Consider the following 23,801-nt stretch of genomic DNA (forward strand, 5'->3'; position numbering starts at 1 on the left):
AGGAGAAATGTGGGATCAACATATAAATCAAGTACAAAAATCAAATGAATATTCATATTTGACCTGATGGTTTATAGGTCATATTGCATGATCAAAACCGAAAGTTTGTGATGAATGCCCTTGTACTGTTCACCATGTAAGAATTTATTCACTCTGTAAGAATTCGTTCACCATGTAAGAACTTGTTCGTTATGCTTCAGAAGATTGGAGACTGACGAGAATTAGGCTTGAGATGGATTAATGATTGTACATTGAGCATTGACCCCCCTATACTGAATTTTATTGTTGTTAACAACCATTTGATCAATAAATATGAGAGATGCCCTCTCAAAAAAAAATAAATAAATAAAAAAAATAAAAAAATAAAAAAATAAAAAAATAAAATATATTATGAAGTCAAAATAGATATCTGTATTTTGAACTTTTTCATACTTAGAAATAAAACTCAGGTACGAGTCCCATAATAGTAGAGAGTGTGTGTGTGGGGTGCAGGATGTGAGGCAGGAAACATGTTAGCATGCTAAGGTTCTTGTCTTGTTTTGGGAGAGAAATGGAGACTGATTGGCTTTTTTAAAGAGCTTTTCCACAGTAAAAGTTTAAGTATTAAAAGCTTAATAAGAGTGCCAAACTGGAAATAACCCTAATTTCCACCAGCAGGTGAATGGGTAAACAAACTGTGATGTATCCATACAATTCCTACACAGAGATAAAAAGGAATGAATGACTGATACATGCAACATGAATGAATTTCAAAGCATTATGTGAGTGACAGAGAAGCTAGACACAAAAGAATGCACACACAAATCTATTTATAGGAGACTCTGAAAAGGACAAATCTAGTCTTGAGTGACAGAAAGTGTATCAGTGGTCACTGGGACCAGGGGCGGGTGATTGATTGGGACGGAACGTAAGAGAACTTTTTTTGAGGGAAGGAAATGTTCCATATCTTGACTGTGGTGATGGTTGTATGTGTATATAAATATATCAGAATTAATTGAACTGTATACTTAGTCTTGTATACTTACTGTACACTTAGAATGGGTACATTATATTTTTTATAAATTATATTTCAATAAAATTAACAAGATGAGCCATCAGACTTCTAGAAATAGGAAATATAACTTTCAAACCAGTAGACAGGAGATAGTGAAAGAAAGAGAAATGAATCAGAAAGCAAGAAAGGGGAGCCTCAAGTGGTACCAGCCTGAACCAGAAGCAGCATAAAGGGATACCTGGCTACAGTGTGGAGCCCAAGTCCAGAGGACCGAGCCAGGGTGCATAGAGCGAGAAATACAGCCTACAGGACACCAGGCAGAACCAGCCTGGCCATAGGCACTGTTTAAGCTCCCCTGGGGATTCCAGTGCAATGCGAAGGTGGAGGTCAAGGATAAAGAGGTACAGAACACCTGTGAGCACCAGGTACTCAGGGGAGCCTTTCTCGAGAACAATTGTCTCCTCTCTCTTCTGTGCCTCCTCCCCACCTGACTGCCCCTTTCCAGTAACTCTGTCTCTTCTCCTCTGCCTTACCCGTATTTTCCTACCCTTCCCTTTTCCTGACCATTCCCCCAACCTTGCCTCCTTCTACCATTTACTTTTCCAAAGTTTTCCACCTAGTGTTGGCAATTAGACTTAAAAAGCCTAACTAAATGGCTTTCTATTATATACCTTCAAAACCAAAATCTGACTAAAGTAAATGGTTTTTAATATATGTGGACCCTTATTTGGTTAATATTTCCTGTGCCTCAGTTGTCCTGATTGGAAAAAACTAATCCCCATCCCTGAACTCCAGGTGACCAGCACACCCACAACTCTCAGGACAGCCCTAAACAGACTTCTCTCTCCCACAGAGAAAGTCCTGGACTCCCTGCCCCGCCTGTTCTGTCCCTCTACATTTTTACCCCCTGTAGGGGGATGTTGAGGTGAAATGCATGTATGCATGATTAAGCAGGCAACCCTCCTTTCCTCCAAGAATGGATCCATCTGAAATAAGGGAGCCTTCATTCAAACTCTTGCCAAAAGAAGGGAGTGGCAGTGAGGCAATGAGCTGCATGGTTTGAGCTCTGGAGAAGGGGGTGCACCTATGCCAACCAGCCACCTGCCAAAACCTGAGACACCCCTCAGGGCTGCACCATCCAAGGAATGGAAAAGTTTCTTCTTCTTCTTCCTCTATCTCTGTTTCTCCTTCCTTTCCTTCCCACCTTCTGTCTCCACCACCTTCTTTTTTTTTTCTTTTTTCTATAAGAACTCTTATAAGTGCCTGGAGGTGTAGCTGAAGAAGCCAGGGGGCCTAATTTTTGAACCAACCTCTGTTCTCACACTCCATCAGCTAAGACTGTGGTTCCAGGGCTGACACATGGTACAACACAGAGCAACTTCATGTCATCAGTTCATATGAATGCCTACCTCTCCGCCAGAGTTGTGCAGTGCACAGTCTGTGCAGCCATACTTGGCATGCTTGGTGGCCACCCTTCCTTTCCTTGCACAATGAGGGACTCTGACAAGTTGAGGAGTGATGTCCTTGCTCCTGGGTTTCTAACTAGCCCGAGTTATGTTCTGGCCAAATTCCTCCAGCTCCATCACCTTCAGGACCTTGAAATATAATTCCAGCCATCCTGGGCAAGGCTTGTAAGTGGGATAGAAATGGAGTAGAAATAGTCTCAGATCCCTACTCACTTAGAAGCAGGAGCCAAACTGGCCTGGTCATCTTTGGTCCCCAACTGTTCATTCTAGTTGGTGCTCAGATTCAATCCCCATGATGTTTCCTCATTCCCTGGCTGAGGTCACCCCTGCACCTGCTGACCAATTTCTTGGCTAGAGAACTGGACCAGCCTCCCTCTCCCTGCCCTCTCATCCTTGTCTCATTACATCTTCCCAAACCTAATCTGAGCCAAAGAGGCATTTCCTATACTTCTATGTAAAGGAAGGTACCTACCAGCTCTACAAAAGCCAACATACCTGCTTCCTTCATAAAACTTGCTGCTCCAGGAGGCCAAACACCAGCCCCCACAACCCCGGGTTAGTGATCACATAGGGAGTAGAGACCTTACTGATTGCAACTTTCATACATATGAGCATTTTTCTTGGGAGAGGGTCCATGGCTTTCATCAGCTATTTGAAAAAGTCCAAATGGGTTAAGAACCTTTGGAGTAGAGTGTTACATACCCTTTCATGGCTGAGAGGTAATCAACCATCTCTTTAGAATATAGGATCCCATTCCTTTATTTGTCAAATCCCATTCATTATCTGCCAGCCACTGCTCCAAGTCCTGGGGATACAGCAGCAAACAAAACAGGCAAATATCTCTGCCCACAGGGGACTTACTTTTCAGAGGCTAGAGACAGCCTAGGGCTGTATGAGGCATTAAAGATAGACTGATAGAAGATACTAAATTTTGAGCTCTATGAAGGTCTAAGAACTCGGTGAACTCTAGGAGTTCCAAGTTCTAAGAACTCTATGAAGTTCTAAGTTATGAACTCTATGGAGGTCCTAATATACAAGCTATTGATGGTGGTGGGCACAGAAGTAATGATGACAGTGGCCGTAGCAGGAGCTCAGGGGCCAGCCTGGGGCTTCCCCAAAGGAGACTTCTCACTGCTAAGCCAAGAGGCAGGGGTGGTGTGCCTATGATGAGCGGCACTGGTGAGGAGGCAGGTGTGGCCTATGATTGGCAGCCAGAACCACTGGACCTTTTGGGGCCCTGCTCCTTCAGCCCTACCTGCTGATGTCCAGCAGGAGGCCTGAGAGTCCCAGGCCAGGCCAGGCCAGGCTGGGGGCACAGGCTAGGATCTAGTCACCTTCTTCCCAGCTGGGAACCAGAACTAGGGTCTTCTTCCCAGAGTCAGAATAGGAGAGGTTTCCTCTCACAGATGTCCCTGATTGAAAGGGAATTGACTTTGTTCCTGGAGAGCATGCTTGTGTGTTTGGAGGCAGGGGTAGGGGGGCAGGGGTTCAGCCAAAGAGGGCACTTCTGGCAGATGGGGGCAATAGAAGCAAGTGTTCAAGCGAGTATGGCAGCTTGAACTGAAGGCCCCAGGCGGCTCAGCACTGGTGGGCAGGGGTGAGGAGAACGAGGCTGCAGAGGCCCATGGTCAGGAAGGGAAGGCCTGGAGAGCCCCGAGACCAGTCTATCAGAAAGGATCTCCTCTCAGCACAGACCTGGAATCTGCCCAGGCTGGAGAGGCTCCAGATATTTAGACGGTCCCAGGTGGGTCAGCAGGGATGAGAAACAGAGAGAGACAGATCGCCCAGATCACCGATGAGTCTGTGAAAGAGGCAGGAAACCAGGCCTCTGAGTTCCCAGCCAGGGTCCTTCTACCACTGTCCATCCCAGGCAACAGACAGTGTTCATCCTCACTAGGAACATGCATACATGCAGGCTCACACTCTGCCCTGATAACCAGATGTGCCCTCCAGACACACCCACTCTGCTGCTGGGAATAGTGAGACTATTTACATGAAGTGGTAGCTGTACACATGACAAGAAAATATGGCCCAACTTTAAAGAGTGAAATGTGAGTAATTAGCAGGAAGACAATAATGGAAATTTGAGAGTCTAGACACCAGGGAGAGGCCAGCCAGCACGGGACCCGAGCACAGGACAGCGGGTAGGAGACCCCTCTTCTGGGGTCCCAGCATCAGAGGCAGACAAAAAACAGAAACAGAACTTTGGTCCAAAATTTTCAAAAAGAAAGCAACCCTGGAAGTTTAAGAGCACTTGTTCCCCTGGGCAGAGGGTGGTCAGGGTAAGGCATCTGGGGGTCTCAGATGAGCGGCCAAGGCCTGTGCCCCAGCCCATCACATCTGCCCTGCGGCTCGGAAAAAAGGAGCACAGTATGCGAGGTCATACAGAGCACACCTACCCTCTGGAGCCGTGCCAGGACTGGATACCACCACCCCTTAGCCTTCCAGAGGCAGAGCAGAGATGGGTGGGAGTGGTGAGGAGGGACAGGGGAGGCCAGAAAGGGAAGGAGGGGTAGTGGGCAGGACAATGGAGTTAGTGACCCAGACTGGCAGCCCACATGGCCCCCTTTAATCTTGATAGCACTTACACTGCTCCAGGAGCTAGGCCCTTTGCAGGAGTGTGAGTTCGATTGATGGATCTGTCTTTGGTCTTAGCTCAAGGAGAGGAACCTGCCCTCAGCTCTCACAGCTCCCATTCTGGTGAGAGTCTGAAGTCCTGGGCCCTTGGAGGCCCTTCTGCGTTTGGGGTGACCCCTGGCACTAGACTGTTGCCTGATCCCCTCTGCACACTCCAATGTAAGATGAACACGGCTCACCTCTGCCCCACACCCCGAGAGCCCCTGGAGGGACACTGCCTCCTCTGCTCCCAGAAGGGCCCCTCCCAGAGTCCAAGCCACCATTCGCAGGAGCTTTCCAGGGCCAGTGGGACCTCCAGGCAGGTCCAGTGGGATGGGAAGAAGCAGAGCCCACCACCCGCCCTCTGCCAAGTTGTGGTCCGAGCCCTACTGGCCCTCCTCTCTGTCAGAGGCCTCCGACTCCAGCCTGGCTCAGCCTCCAGCCCTGTCACCCGCCTGCCGCCGGTCCAAAGCCAGCCGGAGGGCGTGCCTCACAGTCTCCACATTGTTGAGAACGTTGTATCGACTCAGGGCTACCAGCCGATCAAACTCCCTGGGTTGATAGGTAAAGTTCATCATGCCATAGGGGGTGTCTAGACCATTGATGACAAAGTCTCCATCGGCCTTCTCCTCAGCTGTTTGCCGCTCTACACCTGCAGGTAGGAAGTGGAGGAGAGGCCAGGCTGGGCACTCTGTGGTTAGGAGCTGCCAGCCCAGAAAACCCCTTGCCCTCGGACACCTGGCCAGGCCCACAACTCAGCTTTCTCGCCCTGTGGGAGGAGCTGGGCCAGAGTGCCTGCTGAGGTCCAGGAAGCAGAGGGCAGCAGTGCCAGCTGGGGCCCTCCAGGAGGCAGGCTTTAATATGCTGTCCAGGGGAGCCAGTCTCAGGACAGCACCCCATCACCCTCCCAGGGCTCTGAAGGTGAGCCAGGCCCAGGACTTCCCCTCACCTGGGGCCAGGTATGTACGGAAGGTACGGCTGACAAGGGGAAAGTGCAGCACAATGGGAGAGCAGGGGTCCTTGGCCTTGGCAAACAGGTAGCACTCACGGGGCTCCTCCAGGTCCTCAGGGAGCACCTCAATCCTGGGGAAGGCAATGCCTCGGTCCAGGCAGTACTTCTCTGTCATCTGTAAGACCTGGGCAGGGAGGCAAACTCTGACCCTGCCCGCTCCTGGTCTCACACAGGCCCAGGCTTCACGCCAGCTGGGCCTCCTACCAGCTGAGTGACTTCAGTGAGGTGACAGCATCACCTCTCTGAGCCAGTGTCCTCATTCATAAAATAAAAATGAGAATAACTCTCTAGTGGGAGGTTGTGCAGATTAACAACTGCCACCAGCATTCTTGCCCTGACCACCTGCTGCGTCCTTCTCGGACCCCTCCTGCTCCCACTAGGGAGCTGATTTCAGTTTCACAAGGTGGAGACCGAATGAGTTCAAAAAGTCACGGTGGAAGAGGCTTTGTCGATCATCCCACCCCAGGCACTCCGCGGACCTGGCAGCAGGAGGAGGAGGAAGCCAAAGGGAAGGACTGGCCCAGCAGCACAACCAGAACCCACATCCAGTGGTAGAGCCTGTCCACACCTCACGGGATTTGATGGGGCTGCTGCTGGAGACGTCCTAAGGGGACCCTGATGGTTCTGCTGTTGCCATAGAAAGGAAGGGACAGCAGACCCAGACACAGGTCCTGAGGGGAGCGAGGAATGCTCTCAGAACCAGACAGGGTCCAGAACAAGGGCCCTGTCTTCACCAGCATGGAAGACTCCTGAGGACCCTCTTCAGCCTTCCCCCCTGACTCCCACTGCCTTCTATCACCTCAGTAATCCTCCTCCTCCACCGGGGCAGACAGCATCCCTAACAGTGTTCACAAGGCTGTCACCCACAGATCAGAGCCCAGCCCTCCATGAAGGGCGATCCCCAAACACCCAGCCAGGCCTCCTTGGCAGAGACGACCCCACTTCTCCCCCAACTTTACCTCAAAAGGGGCCTCCAGGGAGTAGTCGAAGGACAGAATGAGGTCCACTGATCTCTGTGGCAGCAGGCTCAGTGGGAACGGAGAGTTGATGGCGAAGCCCCCATCTACCAGGTACAGGCAGTCCCGCATGGGAGTGAGCTGGTTGGGGAAGCCGTCTGGGTGCGTGTCTGCACAGGGACGAATGCTTGCTTCATAGCAACCCTCTCCTCTTCGCACTGGGAATGCCCCTCTGTAGAGATCCCGACCCCGACACCCCCCCGCCCCGTCTCTCTACAGCCCCAGCGACCCACCCCCCAGCCTCCTGCCCCGCCTTGCAGCAGTCCTCACAGTCCTTCCCCTGCAGCTCCAGGTCCAAAGGCAGCCCAGATGCCAGGCCCCTGTGAGCCAGAGGCAGCGGCAGCAGGGGGGCCCCGGCCAGAGCAGCACCCACCTTTCCAAGCCACAAACTCCCTGCCAGCCACATAGTCCTTGTGCAGACAGAGGCCACTGGTGAAATTGAAGTTCTCTGCCGAGGTAAAGCGGGAGGTGAATATGTCCAGCACTGCCTGGGAGAAGGGCCCCTGGGGGGTGAAAAGCCTTGTCCGAAGCCGTGTGGGGTCATGCAGCTGGAGCTTGTGGCAGTCGTCTAGGTGGGGTGCAACAGTGAAAGAGAAGGGTGCCCTCCTTTGTCCAATGGCCCTTATGGCTCCAGTGAGCCCTCTCCATCCTGTCCCTTTACCCCTCCTCCTTCCCACCCAAACTTCCAGGCCTCTGACCACTGCTTCCCAGGATCCTTTATAAATGACTTTTTTTTCATGTTTTGCAAGTTGCCTATAACATACATGTATTAAATAATAGTTTGTTTCTCACCTTTTTGAGAAAAAAGTTGTTCACACAACTTCCAATCAGAATTTATCCATTAAACACACACTAAGCAGTTTACTACATGCTGGGCTCTGTGCTAGGGATGCACAGGTAAATAGGACCCAATGCTGCCCTCCAGAGCTCACAGCCTCCTTAGGGGAGAGTCACAAGAAGAGATAATAAATGGTAACAACACCCTGAGGTAAGGACAAGGATGAGATGTACACACGGTCCCAGGGGACCTCAGTGGTAAGACCCTCAATCAGCTTGGAGGGATGGAGTGGAACAGGGAAGCCCTGATAAACAATGCTTGAGCTGAGCTAAGTCCTAACAACTGAGCAGATGTTATCAAGGGAAGCAAGGTGGGAAAGGTACTCTATGCAGCAGGAGGCTCATAGGCCATTCTAGAAGCAGCCTGAAGAGGAGCCGTGAGGTGTGTGAACAGAATATCAACCAGAGGCCCAGCAGTCCTGTGCTGAGTTGACCTAATTGGAGTCCAAACAGAGAATTCAGAGCATGGCCTTATTCCAGAGCATTCACAACAGCCACTGGGTCTTCTGACGTGGGCCTTCCCCCAGTCCCCTAACCACACCGCCTCTGCAGACCTCTGGGAAGCTAGAGACCCAAAGCTGGAAGTCATTTCCTTAGGACTTCTCTGAGCCCAGTGGGACAGCCAAGTACTTCACCACCCCCTCCCTCATTCTTTCTGCCTCTGCCGGGGACCTAATGCTGGAGAGAGCTATGTTGGGGGTCAGCATGTCTACCCTTACCTGTAATGTTCACACTGGCTCTGTGCCAGTCGAGGAAGCCAAGGCCTGAGCCAGCCGTCTTCAGGAAGATCTCGTCCAGGCTGGCTGCAAAGGCGCTGCTCCACATACCTAAGGGGAAAAGCAAAGCCCTGGGGCCTTACAACTCCTGCACCCTGTACTGGGCCTGGCCCAACCCCAGCCCTATCTCCAGCCCTCTGGCCTAGACTCACCCTGCAGGTAGCAGATCCTGGGCTCAGGCCGGAGCTGCAGCAGACGCCCCATGAAGAACTCTGAGCCAAAGAGCTCGGTGGGAACATAAGCCCCATACTTGGGGAAGCCAACCTCATGGGGAGTGAACTCGCACCACTCTAGGGCCCAGAGTGAAGGGAATGTTAACAGGGGATTCCTGCCAGGACCCCAGAGTTTCCCCTGGACCTCGTGTCTGAGCAGGAATCTCTGCCTTGCCAAAAGCAGGAGGCAGCAACCCCATTGTGCTCCAAGGCTCCCATCTGCGCCCTGCACTCCCATCTAGCCCTGGCCTCTTACACACCCAACCATCATCCCACCGGCTTCCTAGGTTCCACACAGGCACCTGCAAATTCTTCCCCACTGATGTTGGTGCGGACATTGACGCTGGCGTAGATGGGGTAAGGGTTCTGGCCCTGGCTGACTGCCTCCTGCTGGTCAGACAGCTTGGCAGGGTTTTCCTGGGCAGGAAGAAGGAAGGCTACTTGGACTTTTGGGAATTCCCTTTCCCCGTGCCTGTGGCCTGAGGCCCGACAACCCATGGTGTGTGGTGTGCCCAGAAGAGAAGGTGGTTGCCAAGACCAGTGCTCTAGAGACAGTGCCCTAGGGGACAGGCTTTAGGCTGCAGCAGAGATGAGGCCACCGTGGGTTTTGTGTAGTTCCAGGGGCACTGGGAATACTCTCCCCATTCTTTCCCATTCAAGGAAGTATCAGAACCCAAGAGAGGTAGGCTGACATTTTTGAAAGAATAACTGAAAATACAGTCTACTTTCTTTAAATCACTAGAAAACATGGGCTCTTTTCTTAGAAATGAAAATCACTTTTGATATACATCCATAACTGGTAGCCACATTGCAGTGGGCCAGGCCCTCAGGGCTGAGAAGCTTGCTCAGCTCTGAGCCTTCTCCTCTCCCAGCTCATGCTGAGCCTGCAGTTCTAGGAGTAGAACTCCCAGCTGTGGGAGTCACGGCTGCTTGGCCAAAGCCCCCGAGAGGCATTCTGCCTCAGCTGCAGGTTGGAATCACTTGGAACACTTTCAAAACACACCTGTGCTAGGGCTCAGCCCTCGACCAGCCCAAATCAGTGTCTCTGGAAGGGGGGCCCAGGCATGGGTGTATCTGAAAAGCTGCGTACGTCATACCAATAGGCAGATCCTGCTGAGGGCTGCAGACCAGGCTCTCCCTCCCCGGGGGTTAGGAGCCAGGAGCCGTGAAGTGGTGTCAGCCCACCCAGGGAGGGGAACCCTGGGGGATCAGTCCCTTTCTGCCTCTCCTAACCCTCTTGGAGGCAGGATCCCAGACCTAAGCAATAGCTCTGCCAGTCTCAGATCTTAGCCAGGCAGCTCAGGCAGAACTAAGTGCTGGTGGGGCAGGGGTGGGAAGGAGCCATGTTTATTTTATTGTTTGGATTTCTCGTACCTTCTCGTACAGGAAATATTCAACAAGGAGGCCCCAGAGGTCGATGAGGGAAACTCTGTGGCCACTGCTTTCACGGATGCCCAGCTCCTGGGCGTAGTATTGGAGGCGCTCTGTGGATATTGCCCCCATCTTACTGCTGCAGACCCGAGCCTGGGCACGCTCAATGGGACCCTGTAAAGCCACCTGGGACCAGGCCGGGTCCTCGTAGAGTGTGGAGATGCACCTGGGCAGGGAGGGAATGAGGGTCAGTTAGGGGCAGGGGAGCAGAGCAAGGGGAGAAAAGGATGCAGGTGTCTCTGAGCAACCCCTCCTCCCCATCTCCTGTACCCACTGCCCTGAACCACCCCAGTCAGGGGAACCCTGGGGGATCAGTCCCTTCCTGCCTCTCCTAACCCCCTTGGTGGCAGGATTCCAGCCCATCCCCACACCCTGCAGGGACCCCACCAGATCACCAGGTTATACCCCTGCCCCTTCAAGGCTCTCCTTTGCACCCTGCGCCCACCTCACTTACCAGGTGGACCCAGAGATCCCACTCAGGTAGGTCACAGTGTCCAGGAGGCCGAGCTCCTGCAGCCCCGCCAGGCTGCCATACAGGGAAGACATGGCTCGGGTTCCACCTCCCGAACCCAGCACAGCCACCACAGGCACCTGGGCACAGGAAAACTCATGGTGATAACATCTACCACCACTGTTTACGCATTATTGATCTAAGAGCCTTACAGGCATTACCTCACTGAATCTTCACAGCAACCCAGTGAGACCCCATTTTCAGATGAGGAACCTGAGGCATGGAAGTTTAGATAATGTGCCACAATCATACAGTTAGTAAGTGATGGGCCATCACACCATGCTCCAGAGACGGCTCCTAACCTTCATGCCAGGGAAGTATGTACCTGGCAGGTACACTGGGTTCACCCAAACAGCTAGAGAAGGGTTTCTTAATCTTGGCACCATGGGTAACTTTGGATGGACAGTTCTTTGCTGTGAGGAGCTGTCCTGTATGCAGTAGGGTGCTGAGCAGCATTCCTGGCCTTCACTCAGTAGATGCCAGTTGTATCCCTCTTCCTCTCCCCTTAGTCATGACAGTAAAACCTGTCTCTGGACATTGGCAGATGTCCCCTGGGTGGGAGGGGGGGAGTGGAATTGCCCCTAGTTGAGAACCACTGAGCTAAAGTGATGAAGAGCACCAAGCAACCTGGGCCTGCCCCAGTCAGGCGAGGCGCCCAGACATCCCTTCAGGATCAGAGGCGCCCGGTGGGATCAGGCTAGAAGCTTTTTGGTTGCTCAGCTTTTCCATGCAGGTTTGGCTCATTCTGCACCAGACTCTCCTTTCCTGTCCTCCTTCTTCTCCTGTCTTGGAAAGAAAGCTTCTTGGCCACTGCCCAGCACAGACACTGCCCTTCTGGGGGAGACGGAGCTCCCTGGAGGCAGGGTCAGTGCCCTCTTCACCTCTCCACAGAGGGGAGACCTGGCACACAGAGTGAGATCACCAAGCCATCCAGGCTTGCTCAGCTTACCAGTGCCGGGCACAGATCCTGAGGACCCTAGCAGCCGGGAGGACGCCTCCAACTGGTGGCCTGTGCAGATAATACACCACCTTGGCCACAGCTGTTCAGCCTTTATTATATATGCGGCCCTGACCCAGCTCAGGCTAACAGGTCTGCACCTGTTCTCCTCTGCTCCCAACACCTCCTCAAGGCTTTCAGTCACCTCTCAGCCACACAGTCCTCTCAAGGGAACAGCTGGACTTGATCAGTGACACTGGAGTCCGGCTCTTCTGCTCCATACCTGGCCACTGTCAGGGGCCTGGCTCAATCCGAGCACCTGCTGCAGGGCCTTGGACACAGTCTGCTTCCTCTTGTCCAGAAACTCCCGTTCCCCATCACAGAGGTCAAAGCCAAGGCGCAGGTCAAGGTCCCCAGAGCTGCCTCAGGTGGGGTGGGATTGGATACTGGGTCACTGTTCACTGGAGGAGAACCTCAGGCCAAGCCCGTTTCCACGGGAGCAGACCCACACTCCATGGAACCCCTCAGGAAGATCCCACTGGGAACTTCCCACTGGGAACCAGACATGCTGCTGGTGCCCCACCCAGACTGAGCGGGGTAGGCAGCCGAGCCCCCACATTTCCAGCCCACCGTCCTCGTTAAGTTAGCCCTCCTCACCTCACTCCTGCCATCATGCTCAGCGCTACCTTCTGGCCCTGAAAGAGACAACAGCATGGCCCCAGAGGGCCCTGAGGGCTTCCCCCCACTGCAGCCCCTGCTGCTCTGGCAACTCTGGCCCGGATGTGGACCACAGGCTGAGGGGATCCAGGTTGGCGTGATCTTGATCCCCTTGCAGGCCCCTCCCCCAGACATTTTTTAGGTGGTTACAGAGCAGTCAGGGGTCCCTCAGGACCCCAAAGAGAGCCTTACCTCCCCCAGGACCACAAAGCGCCGTTCCTCCTGGTCCAGGGCCAGAGAGGAGAGCAGGATGCTTCCCTCGCCCAGCGTGCTGATCTGGGACTCCAGCTCAGCATTCAGGCCGCTCTGCACAGAAGGGAACACCGGAGGAGCCCTCCACAGTGGAGGAAAACTTGCCTCCCCGGTGGCCCTCCGGCGCTCCCCCAGGCTGGACTGATTCTACCATGGCGCCCCTCACAGCCCGCTCCCAGGCTACAGGCTCACTCACCTGCAGGACAGTGAGCTGCTCCCCCAGCTCCACATCCAGCCTGGAGCTGAGCACTGGATTCACGTGGAAGGTAAAGGTGGCTGGGAGGCCTGCCTCCACAGAAGGCTCCAGGGGCAAGAGCTGAGGCTTCTCGTAGGCCCCAGGTACTGCCAGCTGAATCTGTCTAGAGCCTGGCAGCAGAGGGCCCACATGAGTGCCCAGGTGAGGGAGTGAGAGCAGGGGTGTGTGTGGCTCTTCATGGTAGCACCCAAGGAGCAATCCCCTTTCCTTTCTCTTTGAAGTGCCAACTCATGACCCTGCTCACTCTGGCACTGTGACCAATAATAGCAAAGGGACCATGAGGGACACCCAGGGTCCTATAACCTGCCCTGGTCAGAACTGGGAACCTGGGGCAGGATAGGAAACACACAATGCCTGGGGAAAAGGGAAATTCGGGGAGGGAGGAGCCCCCTGCCCATAGCTTATGGGGCTGATGACTTTGAGACTGTTACAAGTATATTAAAATATAATTATAAAATAATTACAATATTAAAAATACAATAGTACATTAATGACCAGTTTTCAACTATAGTTCCCTCATCTCTTGCCCCCATTCAAGCTCTGTGCTCACCACCTTGGGGAAGGTTTGTGGCCAGAGAGAAAGCAAATAGGCTGTAAGTTGTTCCGGCATTTGTTTCCAAAGCATAAGACCTTGGGAGAATAAAGAGGGTTTGCAGAGGAGGTGAAAGGGAGAAGTGGGTTCATGGGTCCAGAGGGACCAGGTGACATGGAAAAGCAGGGGAGAGCCAGTCCAGGCTAGATGCCTGGGGGTCTGCCCTGTTCCCAGCAGTTTTCTGGGGAGGGAGCAACACCCCAGAAAGAAATGGCTGTGCAGGACACCCAGGCAGAGGGGACCTGGGACAGCCTCAGAAAAGAGACCCTAACCCTAAACACAACTTGTGAGCAACAGATGCCCAAGAGTCCAAGATGGCAGATGCCTCGGGGGCAGAGGTCCAAATGGAATCCCTCTCTCTACACACCCTCTGTGGCACTGAGACCCAGAGACTTGGCATGACCTGAGGGTGGTAGGGAATTAGAGAAAATAAGGAGAGTGATACTTCTTTCACACCATGGTTTATGGACTGAGATTGAGACAGCCAGAAACAACACCGTCTGTGGCTTGAGAGGGCAAATGAGCCCCAGGAGTCACAGACGTGGGTCTGGTCCTGGCTCTACCACTTACTGGTTGTGTGACTTTAAGCAAATTTCTTCTTCAAGCCTCAGTCTCATGAATTAAAACAGAATAATGGTTGTACCTACTTTATGGGGTTGTTATGAGGATATAAAGATAAAACACATGTAAGAGGCTAGCACAGTGCCTGATAATAGTAACTCATGGATGTCGTCTGGACAGAACTCATCTGTAGGCACAGGCTCAGACTCAGTGTCGGAGGGTCCTGAGCTGTCACACAGCCTCCACTACCACTCCTGGGCCACCCCCTGACTCCCACCCCTGCCCCAAGTGGCTACTCTCTGATGGCAGACCACATCGGTGTCTCAGTTATTTACTTCTCCTGGAATTCTCCCTCTGCCATGGGGCTGCAGTTCCTTCTGCTAAGCGACCAGCTACATTCTCTGCCCTCCAGCCTTAGGGTCAGGTTGTGACTTGCTTTGGCTAACAAAATGTCAGCTAGGTGGCTGTGATGTGACCAAAAGCTTGAAAAGCACTTGTCTGTTTGGGCTTGCTCTTGGTCCTCTGCTGGTGCCTTAGAACATACCCTGGCTAGTCTGCTGGTTGCAGAAGGTAGACGATGGACATACGGCACAGAGCTAGGTCACTCCTGCCAAATCCAGCATAGATCAGCCATGCTCCAGCTGACTGACAGATGTGTACACTGAGTAAATGCTTCCTGTCATATGCCACTGAGGTTTTGGGGTGTTTTTTGCAGAGCAATAGTTGGACAGATACACCTCTATACTTGAGCAATTCCAGAGATAGGAAATTCACTACTTCCAGAGGCAATCTGTTTCATCCTTGGTCAGCTCTGAGCAGTGAAACATTGAAAAACTTTCTGCCCCAGACCCACCTTCTTGAAATCAGTAGCCCCCTTCAGGAAAGAAGGTAAGAACCAAGGCCACTGACCAGACTCACCATATTCTCGGTGTGGGGCTGTCCCATCTCCCTTGAGGGTGCCCTGGATTCTCAAACAGGGCTGAGCCTAAGGAAAGCAGGGCAAGACATTCCATAGGGCCCTGCACAGAGCCAAAACCAGGATGGAGGGAGGAATATCAGGCAGAGTCCAAGTAATGATGTTCCAAGAGCCTGTGCCTTGTCGACAGGGGTCTTCTGTTGCAGCACCACCCTGTCCCCTGCCCAGGACTCAGAGGAAGTGGCCCTAGCAGGAATGGGGAGGATTCGAGTGGCCCTAATAGTGACTCCTTCTGCAGTTTCAGAAGCATTGGTCCAAGGAAGCAATGCGTTGTACACAGGTAGAAGACTGTCTTCTGGTCTGTGCCTCAGGCATGAGGCAGCTTCTGCCCCTCATTCCTGGAGATACCTCCCTAGCACATTCAGTGGGCATGATGGGCTTAACTTGGACTCCTCACTGCCCCCCAGCCCTGGGCAGTCCCAAGCCCACCTTCCCTACTCACCACCAGGACCCCATTGGTGATGACTTCAGACGCAGGCACCTGGCTGCAAAGGAAGAGGGAGCTCATGGGACATCTGGCCCCTCCACATGGGTATTACTATAATGTGACCAAGGCAGCTGGAAGAGTCTGGGGAGCATGGCAGGATTTGGGGTAGGGGTGAGCCTGCTGGCCAACACTCAAATAGGCTTCAAGACCAGGACATCTCCTTTCAGGTCAGGCCAGCACAGGATCTGGTGACTGACAACTGGAGCTGTCTGTGAGTCTCAAAGTAAATGGGAGGGCAGGGGCACCACCTGTACTCACCTGTTCTCCAGAACAAATTCTACCTGCAGCTCTTGTGAATCCTACAGAGCAAGGGAGCATGTTTTCAAAAAACTCTGACAGTGTCAGGGACCAGCCCTGCCCCCAAGTCCTGCTCTGCTCCGGGATCAAGAAGAGGAGACTGTTGTTATGGCTTCTCAGGGGCACAGGTGGGGTAACGGCATCTCCACAAGGAGTGTTATCCATTCAACACTGTGTGTCAGGCACTGTTCTAGACACTGACGATTCAGCAGTGACTGAGAGAGAGCACTCGGCCTTCCCACATTGGCTCCACGCAAGGAAGGAGTACTGGAGGGAAACCTTTGTAGGGTCAGTGGTGCAGGGTGGAGGAGGGGCTGTCTTGGAGCCTGGCCTGTGCTGACCTGGAGCCCCAGCCTCGGTGCCCTGCACTGGGCCTCTTCTCCTTGAGCTTGGTTCATTGCTGGCCCAGGTGCTGGCTCACCTGGTGGTTGAGTGGGAAGGTGTGTCTGTGGGGTTGGCCGGGCTTGAGGCTCCCAAGGTCAAACAGCAGAAGGCAGAGCTGGTTGCTGCCCAGGATGTCCTTGTCATAGAGGGTGATCTCCAGGACATTCTGGGAAGAGGGCAGGCAGGAGGTGGGAGCCTGAGGCAGGGCAGGAAGGCAGGTCCCCCAGAGGAGCCCTCTTCCTCTGCCGACCGGCTCCATGCTGGCCCTCACCTTCACAGCACCATGGATCTTGTAGTGGAAGGTCTCGTTCCACTCAGGGTCACTGCAGTTGGCTATCACCCTTGTCTGGGCAGGATTAGGGGATGCCGTGGGCAGCCATAGGTGCACATAGCAGTCAGCTTTAGACACTGTGGGAGAGGGAGGGGTCCTCAGCCTCCAGCTCTCACTGCTGAAAAGGGTGCCTGGAGGCAGCTGGGGCAGGAGGGGAAGGAGCAGAGGGGGCGTGGGGGCTGCCCATATGGCAGGGTGGGGAGGGGAGATGAGGGGAGAGCCCACTTCCTGGGCCAGTTACAACTCCCATTCAGCTGAATAGAATCCCACAGCAGCCAGTTGAAAAGACCACATGGCAGCACAGACCAGTGAGTGATTGCCAGAAAGGGCCTGATTCAGGCATGAAGTTCCCACGGGCACACTGGTGTGGAAAGCTCCTGGAGAGCAGATGTTGCCTTTTGGCAATTGTGGGCCTCACATGCTCACCCAGCTTGGCCCCGTCCCACTTCCTACACTCAGGGAGGAGTCCGAGGTCCACCCAATGCTCCCCTCCAGCCCCTGCCTGCCCATCCACCAGGGAAGCCTCACTCCGCAGTCAGCACCCTCCCCTCTACCCCACTCCAAATACATGCACACTTTGACCCCATCCTTCCTGAGCTCTGGGGAGGCCCCAGGAAAAGGAAGGGAGAAAGGATGGAGAGGGGATCACTCACACAGATCTGTGCCCTGGACATTCCTGGCCTTCAGCACCTTCACCTGGAGGTCATAGTATGGGTGGGTTTCCCGCTGAAACAACAGAACTTTTAGGATTCAGCACTAGGACACTGGGTGTGGGTTCTGAGCCCTCCCTGCTGTAGTGCCCAGCTCAGGTTTCCCTCATCCCTGTGCAGAGCAGCAGCCTAGCCCAGGGTCACTCGTGTCACTGTGCTGGAGACCCGGGAGGCCGTGGCAGGGCCCAGGCCGTGGGAGTTCAGCATGTTGGTGATGTGTGCAGACCCTGAAGTCAGGCTGGGTTCAAATTGAAGCTCTGCCAGGGATTCAATGAATGGCCTTGGGCAAGTTACTTGATTTCCCTGTACTTCGGTTTCCCTATCTAAATGGCGGTAATGATAATTTCATAGGGTTGTGGTTTTAAATGAGACCTATAAACTGCCTGGCTTTCTTCCTTAATACACATAACCATTTTTACTAATCGTGGTTATTATTCACCACAGATTTACAGCTCTCCTGACTAGCATGCCATTGCCGTGGCTTGAGAGCCCAAGTGAGAGCTGGAGTAAGTACTTCAGGAGATTAAAGATTAAGGGAGCGAACAGAGTTCAACCCCACCTACCAGTTCCCTGAGAAAAGGCTAATCTGCCTAGGAGGCCTCCCGCAGGTGCAGGTAAACCAGGTGTCATCCAGCTCATACTGGTCTGGCAGGTCGCTAAGGAGTCTGCAGCGTGGGCTCAGGAGAGGTAAGAACAGACTGCAGCCTCCTGGGGGTGAGACTGTCCCTTCAAAATCCCAGTGAGTGCCTTTTTTTCTTTCCCCCAGTGGCTTCTTCAGCCAGGCTAAGGGCATTCTGTGCAACCCAGCCAGCTGCAAATGTCACATGACCTTGCCCTCCACTCCTAATTGAGGGAGGGAAGGATTATTTTCAAAAGCCAAGGTTTTAGCCAACATAATTTAAGCTCTGCCTGCTTGGCTGGAGCAAATTGGTCCCAAGTCAGATCAAAACCCATTCCTAGGCAGTTCTCAGTCTTCACAGGGGGCCACTTCCAGGACTCCTCCGGTCCATGACCCAGGGAAGATCAGGTACTTTACCTGCCATTGCCTCCACTGAGGTCCCTGCTTCTCTCTTTTCCGTAGCAGCACTGCCCCCAGGAGGGGCAGCCCCTTGCCTGTCAGCCACCTGGGCCAGAGCATCCAGAGCATGGCCGGCAGCCCACCTCCCAGCAGGAAGCCCTGCCTGCTTTCCAGAGCCACTCTGCTCTCCTATGGCTACACTCCCTGCTCGCTCAGGGCTGACAGGGAGCAATGGGGTGGGGAGGGTGGAGCTGGGTGTTCTGCTGAGGACTTGGTGCTGGGTGGCCTGTTGGGGCTGGAGGTGGGGTTTGACGTGCTCCAGGAAGTGACTGGAGCCCAATTTCCTCAGGCAGGAGACACTTAAGTCCCTTTCAGAGAGGATGAGGAACTAGCACACTGTCTTCCAGACTCAGACCCTGGATATCATTGGACTGCTAATGGAAAATAGGTATCTGACTTAGTGGGTGGGGGTAGAACCCAGGTGCTCATGTTTCCAGCAAGTCTTCTACATGATGCACACGTGGGCAGCCCAGGGAAAAGCACCCAGAAGTACTACAGCAGGGGCTTAATCTCTTCCAGCTATCAAAAAGCCTAAACCAAACCAACCTTCCCCAAGGCTCTTAAGCAGAAACATGGACATCTCTGGTTCAGTTTCTCTGGACTCAAGGTGTTTCTAATGTCTTGTGGCCTCCTTCAAACACTGAGAGCTTGCTGTATGCCAAACCCACACTAGGCCCTGGAACCCAAGGTAGGAGGGCCCATCTACATGCTGAAGAAATCCACAGCCGCATGCCTCTCTGTGGCTTCTGCCCAGGCCTTCCTCTTGGATCAGTGGGAACACCTGGACGGTCCAAGTGCAGAGGCAGGGCTCTGTTTGGGTGGTATTGATAAGGGCAGGTGAAAGGCTCTCTGGGCAGTGAGCTGTCGGGAGATACATTTCTGTTCCTTGTCCAATAGTTACCTCCATTCTCCTCCCCAGGGCCTGAGGCAGAGATGGAAAGAACAACATCCAAAAAAGAGGCGATTCAACTCTACAACAAAGCCTGTGGGCAAGTTCAGACCAGAAACTCCCAAAACAAAAGGGGATATGACTGTCCTTGGCTGGGCCCCAAGCATGAAGCCAAGACCTGTGCTGGAGTCTCAGAAATGTCAGGGTCCAACCCCCTTGGTGATCTGTGTATGCCATGTACAGGGGACCCTGGGATCTGCACCACAGGACCTGAGGGGTAGGGGGCAAGGGGCAGGGGCATGGAGCTAGCTGGGCAGATCAACTGCCTGATTTCTGGCCTGTATCATACTTTCTTCCGGAAGTCTTCTGGCTCAATAAAGTCATACCTCTTAGGTGCAGATGGTTTTCATTCCCAGAGGAAAGTCAGAACAATGGGTAGTTTAAAAGGGGGGCACAGAAGGCCCAAATCACCTTCTTGAAGATGGCCAAAGCAGACCAACACTTCTCCACTTCTTGAGGGACATCCCTGGGTCCCTCGGTCCCACCAATCCCATACCGCTCATGACCCTCCCAGGCATTATGAGCTTCACTTCACTTAATACGTGAAGTGAAAGGGGAAACAGTTTGGATTAGCTAGAGTTCCAGCGTGTCCAGTGTAACCCGGTGATGCTGGAATTGTTCTGTAGCTGGGCTGTTACTACATCAGCCACCAGCCATACTAGCTGAGCTGGATGGCATAGATAGAAGCATACATGACAGAGATGTTAACATTGTTTTTTTTTTTTCTTAGTCACTAATTGGCTTATTCTCAATTCTTAGCTAAATTCTTATTGTCTCACTGTTATTTTCATCAAATCCCACAGGAAGAGGGAGAAAGAGATCCAAATAGGCATAGTTTCTTACTTTATGGTGTTTATTATGAGATCCTCATCAGTCCTCACTACAGACCTTTCACCTGGAGCTTTCTCCATACCTCCATGCGGGGCAGAGAGAGTCCAGGGAAAGAAGAATGGAGTTGGGGAAAACTGGGTTGTTCACGTTTTCCAGAAGGGAGAAAACACACATTTTTTATTCTATTGCTTCAAACACATGTGCCACACAGGTAGTGGGAATGGAAGATATAAACACGGCAGGCCAGGAAGGCAGGCTTTGTGTGGTGGGGCAAGTTTCTGCTGTACAGCAGAGGGCTGGCCCAACGACTTTACTGCTGCTCCCAAAGGAAGTTCCTCTGAGCTGGCAAACAGGGCCAAGGGCAGCAGAGCCTCTCATGAGTGGGCGTGGCCAGCCGGATGTAGCTCTTGTTAAGTACAGGAGATCCCCATGTGTCTGTGAATGCTGATGACCACACACTGTCCCTCAGACCATCCATGGACAGTATGGCTCACAGGAGCCTCGTCTACCACAACTCAGGCCAAAACAGTGTGGTGCTGTGGTTTTAAAGGGATCACAGCATGTCCTGGCCAGGCCATAAAGCAGTGTCAGTGTTGGGCACTGTCACCCACCCTCACTACCATTAAAGACACTGGGGCAATAGGACTGTTTTGTCTACAAAACCCCGAGGGTGGCTCGTCCTGTGTCCTCTGCCTACAGGGTGTCCACAAGTGCTCGATGAATGGTGGCGGTGATGTATTCCTAACCCCACAGGCTGCTCCAGCCTCCTGCAGCACACTTGGCTGTCCTCTGGCACCACCTGAGCAGGCCTGACAGCATGTACCTGTCAGTTCCTGATTTGACTGGTCCCTGTGTGTAGCAGAGATCCACCCACCTCCAACACAACACCCCAGGACAGTCCTCCAGCCTCTGCAAAACAAAACTGGAGACCGATGGCCCAGGCAAGCTGTGAGGTAAGCGGGTAAAACCAGCTGGAAAAAGAAGGGAGCCCAAAGCACACAGCTTTCCAGACAGAGGCTACACCGACATGCTCTGGGTGGCTGGTGGGTGACTGGGAGCGGGAGCCCTGTGGACATCTGCCTACAAGGTCATGTGCCTAGTGCAGTCTGTCCTTAGAGCTCCCATTATACTTGGCCCAAGGGGACAGAGAAGGACACTGAGGCTAAGCTTCTGGGCCTAGAGCTTACAGTCCAAGGAGGATCTATTTACAACATATCTGGCAATCACTTATCAATGTATTCCTACACACTGAGACTTCCCCTTGTTTCTCATTTTACCTTGCTTTAAGTATTAGTTATTCCCAGTGCCAGGAAAATGGGTGAGAAAGCCAGGGTGAGGTGGTTCTTGAGAAACAAAGAAGATAAATAGAAAGAAATAGAGACTGAAAAATAAAGGGACAAGCAGGGAGATTACTGGGGTGGGGGGCACGGGGCACAGTGATGACGGAGAAATGACTCATTATCCAGAGAAAGAGCGTTTGGCCTTCGTGGCTGGGGGAGCCCTAGCACCAAACCCCTCACGGGGCTCCAGGCAGCCATGCTGGTGGCCCCTTAAGTCCAGCATGTGTCTTAACAGAAAACTGTGAATAAACAACCTGAGGTTACGAACACTCAGGACAGTTTCCTTACTCAAGTGATTGGTATGCAAAGGGAAGACAGTGCCCTTTCCCACCAACTCCTGTCCAGGCAGGTATTAAATTCTCTAGAATTGCCTGCAACATAATGGTATGTAAGGTGTAACTAATCTCTGTTTCTTGAAAAGCTGGCAAAACACCAGACCACAAGTCTGATGAATTCAAAGATGTTCCAGGGTGCAAAGTAGCCAGTAGTGTCGAAATGGGGAGACACCTGGTGGTAGCAGCTGCCCAGTTACTGAGGCCAGTGCTCCTTCCTGTTTGATAGCCAGGCTGTCGTTCTGCTGAATCCTTGGCATGCTGGGCTCAGGTGTCAGCCGGGTTTACTCCTTTGGAACAGAAGTAGTGCACGACCACGCCATTGGGGTATCTTGCAAATGCACTGTAGGGAAGTAAAATGACTCCAGGTTGAGGACCCCTCTGAGAGAGACACCTCACCCAGGTGAGCATCCCAAAGGCAGCCCCCCAAACCAGAGAAATAGACTGCCCCTGGGGTCTCTGGATTTACACAGACACCACCATCTCTGTCAAATAAACAGAATGAGTTGCATGCAGAGTGCATGGTGGTATTTCTTATTAAGCCATCAATGTGAAGTGCATGGGAAAGGGGTGCGGGGGGCCAGCACACTGGCCAGGCTCAGCCCTGGCTGAGAGCTGCCGATGCGCATCAGAACATGCTTCATGCTAATTCTAACAAGGGACAGTAAGGAGGGCTTCCTAAAGAAAAGGATTCTTCAGCTATAGAAGAAAAAGGACAAATCATACTCCTTCGGAGGAGAGGGGAATGACTAGAGTATGTGCCTTAAAACAAAATGGTGGAGAGAACCAAGATGGCGGCGTGAGTAGAGCAGCAGAAATCTCCTCCCAAAACCATATGTATTTTTGAAAATACAACAAATACAACTAATCCTAAAAGAGAGACCAGAAGACACAGGACAACAGCCAGACCACATCCACACCTGCGAGAACCCAGTGCCTCGTGAAGGGGGTAAGATACAAGCTGCGGCCCGGCGGGACCCGAGGCCCCTCACCCCAGCTCCTGGCAGGAGAGGGGTTGAAGCTGGGAGGGAGAGGAATCCCAGGACTGCTAATCATTCAGCCCCAGTCATCTGCACAGGAGCGTAGACACACAGTGCGTGCGTGGGGTGCTGGAAACTAGGGAAACAGGACAGTAAGACCTGTGAGTGGGTCCCTGCAACCGGCGCACCCGGGACAAAGAAAAGCAAGTGCTTTTTGAAAGTCTTAAAGGGACAGGGACCTCACAGCTGGACGGAAGTGCCACGGGACACAGCCCAACAGCTGTGAATCCCGGGGAACTCTGGGCCCCCAAACCCCCGCAGCGCAGCTTGGAGGCCCCTCACCGCGATAAACAGCCTCCCGCCTGTTTCCCCTCTGACGCGGCTCAGCCATATTGGAGCAGCAGCCTGAGGCAGACCATGCCCACAGCAACTGCAGAGCTAAATAAACTCCATAGCGGCCAGGCAAGATCAGAAGCCCCGTCTGCACGCAGCTGCCCAGCACAAGCCGCTAGAGGCCACTGTTCTCCCAGGAGAGGAAGGCCACAAACTGGCAAGAAGGGACTTTCTCTTACCCAACACACGTGCCAGCTCCCCACAAATATATCTATCACCATGAAAAGGCAGAAGAAATTGATACAGACCAAGATCACAGAGGCAAACCCTGAGAAGAGATAGACCTAACCAGTCTTCCTGAAAAAGAATTAAAAATTAAGCTCATAACCATGCTGATGGAGCTGCAGAGAAATATGCAAGAACTAAGGGATGAAGTCCGGAGGGAGATTACAGAAATGAAACAACGTCTGGAAGGATTTATAAACAGAATGGATAAGAGGCAAGAGGCCATTGATGGAATAGAAACCAGAGAACAGGAACGCATAGAAGCTGATGCAGAGAGAGATAAAAGGATCTCCAGGAATGAA

At 52.8% G+C, this 23,801-nt stretch overlaps 2 protein-coding genes and 1 long non-coding RNA gene across 7 annotated transcripts in view; 1 reads left to right on the plus strand and 2 right to left on the minus strand.

The window, feature by feature from the left end:
• Nucleotides 1–789: 789 nt before the first annotated feature.
• PLA2G4F (phospholipase A2 group IVF) lies at nucleotides 790–18,702 on the minus strand. Of its 2 annotated transcripts, XM_017669123.3 has the most exons (20): nucleotides 18,408–18,700; nucleotides 17,315–17,387; nucleotides 16,602–16,738; nucleotides 16,368–16,496; nucleotides 15,908–15,948; nucleotides 15,605–15,647; nucleotides 15,105–15,171; nucleotides 12,974–13,143; nucleotides 12,718–12,831; nucleotides 12,466–12,503; nucleotides 12,092–12,227; nucleotides 10,815–10,951; nucleotides 10,304–10,526; nucleotides 9,232–9,346; nucleotides 8,870–9,007; nucleotides 8,661–8,768; nucleotides 7,478–7,672; nucleotides 7,048–7,214; nucleotides 6,026–6,212; nucleotides 790–5,728 (listed from the first exon to the last, which is right to left on the minus strand). In XM_017669123.3, the coding sequence occupies exons 1-20, from the start codon at nucleotides 18,516–18,518 to the stop codon at nucleotides 5,508–5,510; spliced, it is 2,550 nt and encodes an 849-aa protein (XP_017524612.3). In that variant the 5' UTR covers nucleotides 18,519–18,700; the 3' UTR covers nucleotides 790–5,507. The 2 variants fall into 2 exon arrangements, with proteins under 2 accessions (XP_017524612.3, XP_073067784.1); XM_073211683.1 differs by lacking the exon at nucleotides 8,870–9,007 and having other exon boundaries at nucleotides 18,408–18,702.
• On the plus strand, nucleotides 17,809–19,732 carry LOC118972448 (uncharacterized). Of its 3 annotated transcripts, none has more exons than XR_005061433.2 (3): nucleotides 17,809–18,058; nucleotides 18,739–18,837; nucleotides 19,369–19,732. It is a non-coding gene; the product is annotated as an uncharacterized lncRNA (long non-coding RNA). The 3 variants fall into 3 exon arrangements; XR_012120668.1 differs by lacking the exon at nucleotides 17,809–18,058 and adding an exon at nucleotides 18,066–18,110; XR_012120669.1 differs by lacking the exon at nucleotides 17,809–18,058 and adding an exon at nucleotides 18,127–18,398.
• A 498-nt stretch (nucleotides 19,733–20,230) lies between these two features.
• The window catches only part of VPS39 (VPS39 subunit of HOPS complex), a 61,170-nt gene continuing 57,599 nt past the window's right edge, over nucleotides 20,231–23,801 (minus strand). For both annotated transcript variants that reach the window (XM_017669099.3, XM_017669108.3), the window contains one exon: nucleotides 20,231–22,244. In XM_017669099.3, coding sequence (XP_017524588.1) covers nucleotides 22,169–22,244 — 76 coding nt within the window. In that variant the 3' untranslated portion in view covers nucleotides 20,231–22,168. The remainder of the gene's footprint in view (nucleotides 22,245–23,801) is intronic.

Source organism: Manis javanica, chromosome 8 (assembly GCF_040802235.1).
Source record: "Manis javanica isolate MJ-LG chromosome 8, MJ_LKY, whole genome shotgun sequence".
NCBI lineage: Eukaryota > Metazoa > Chordata > Mammalia > Pholidota > Manidae > Manis > Manis javanica.

Excerpts from the sequence above, each read along its gene's own strand:
- PLA2G4F (XM_017669123.3), bottom strand. The coding sequence starts at position 18,518 with ATGCTCTGGATGCTCTGGCCCAGGTGGCTGACAGGCAAGGGGCTGCCC. Across the intron at positions 13,144-15,104 it reads AGCCCCACACCGAGAATATG|GCTCTAGACAGATTCAGCTG; the intron begins GTGAGTCTGGTC and ends CTCTGCTGCCAG. Across the intron at positions 7,673-8,660 it reads AGCCAGTGTGAACATTACAG|ACGACTGCCACAAGCTCCAG; the intron begins GTAAGGGTAGAC and ends CACCCCACCTAG.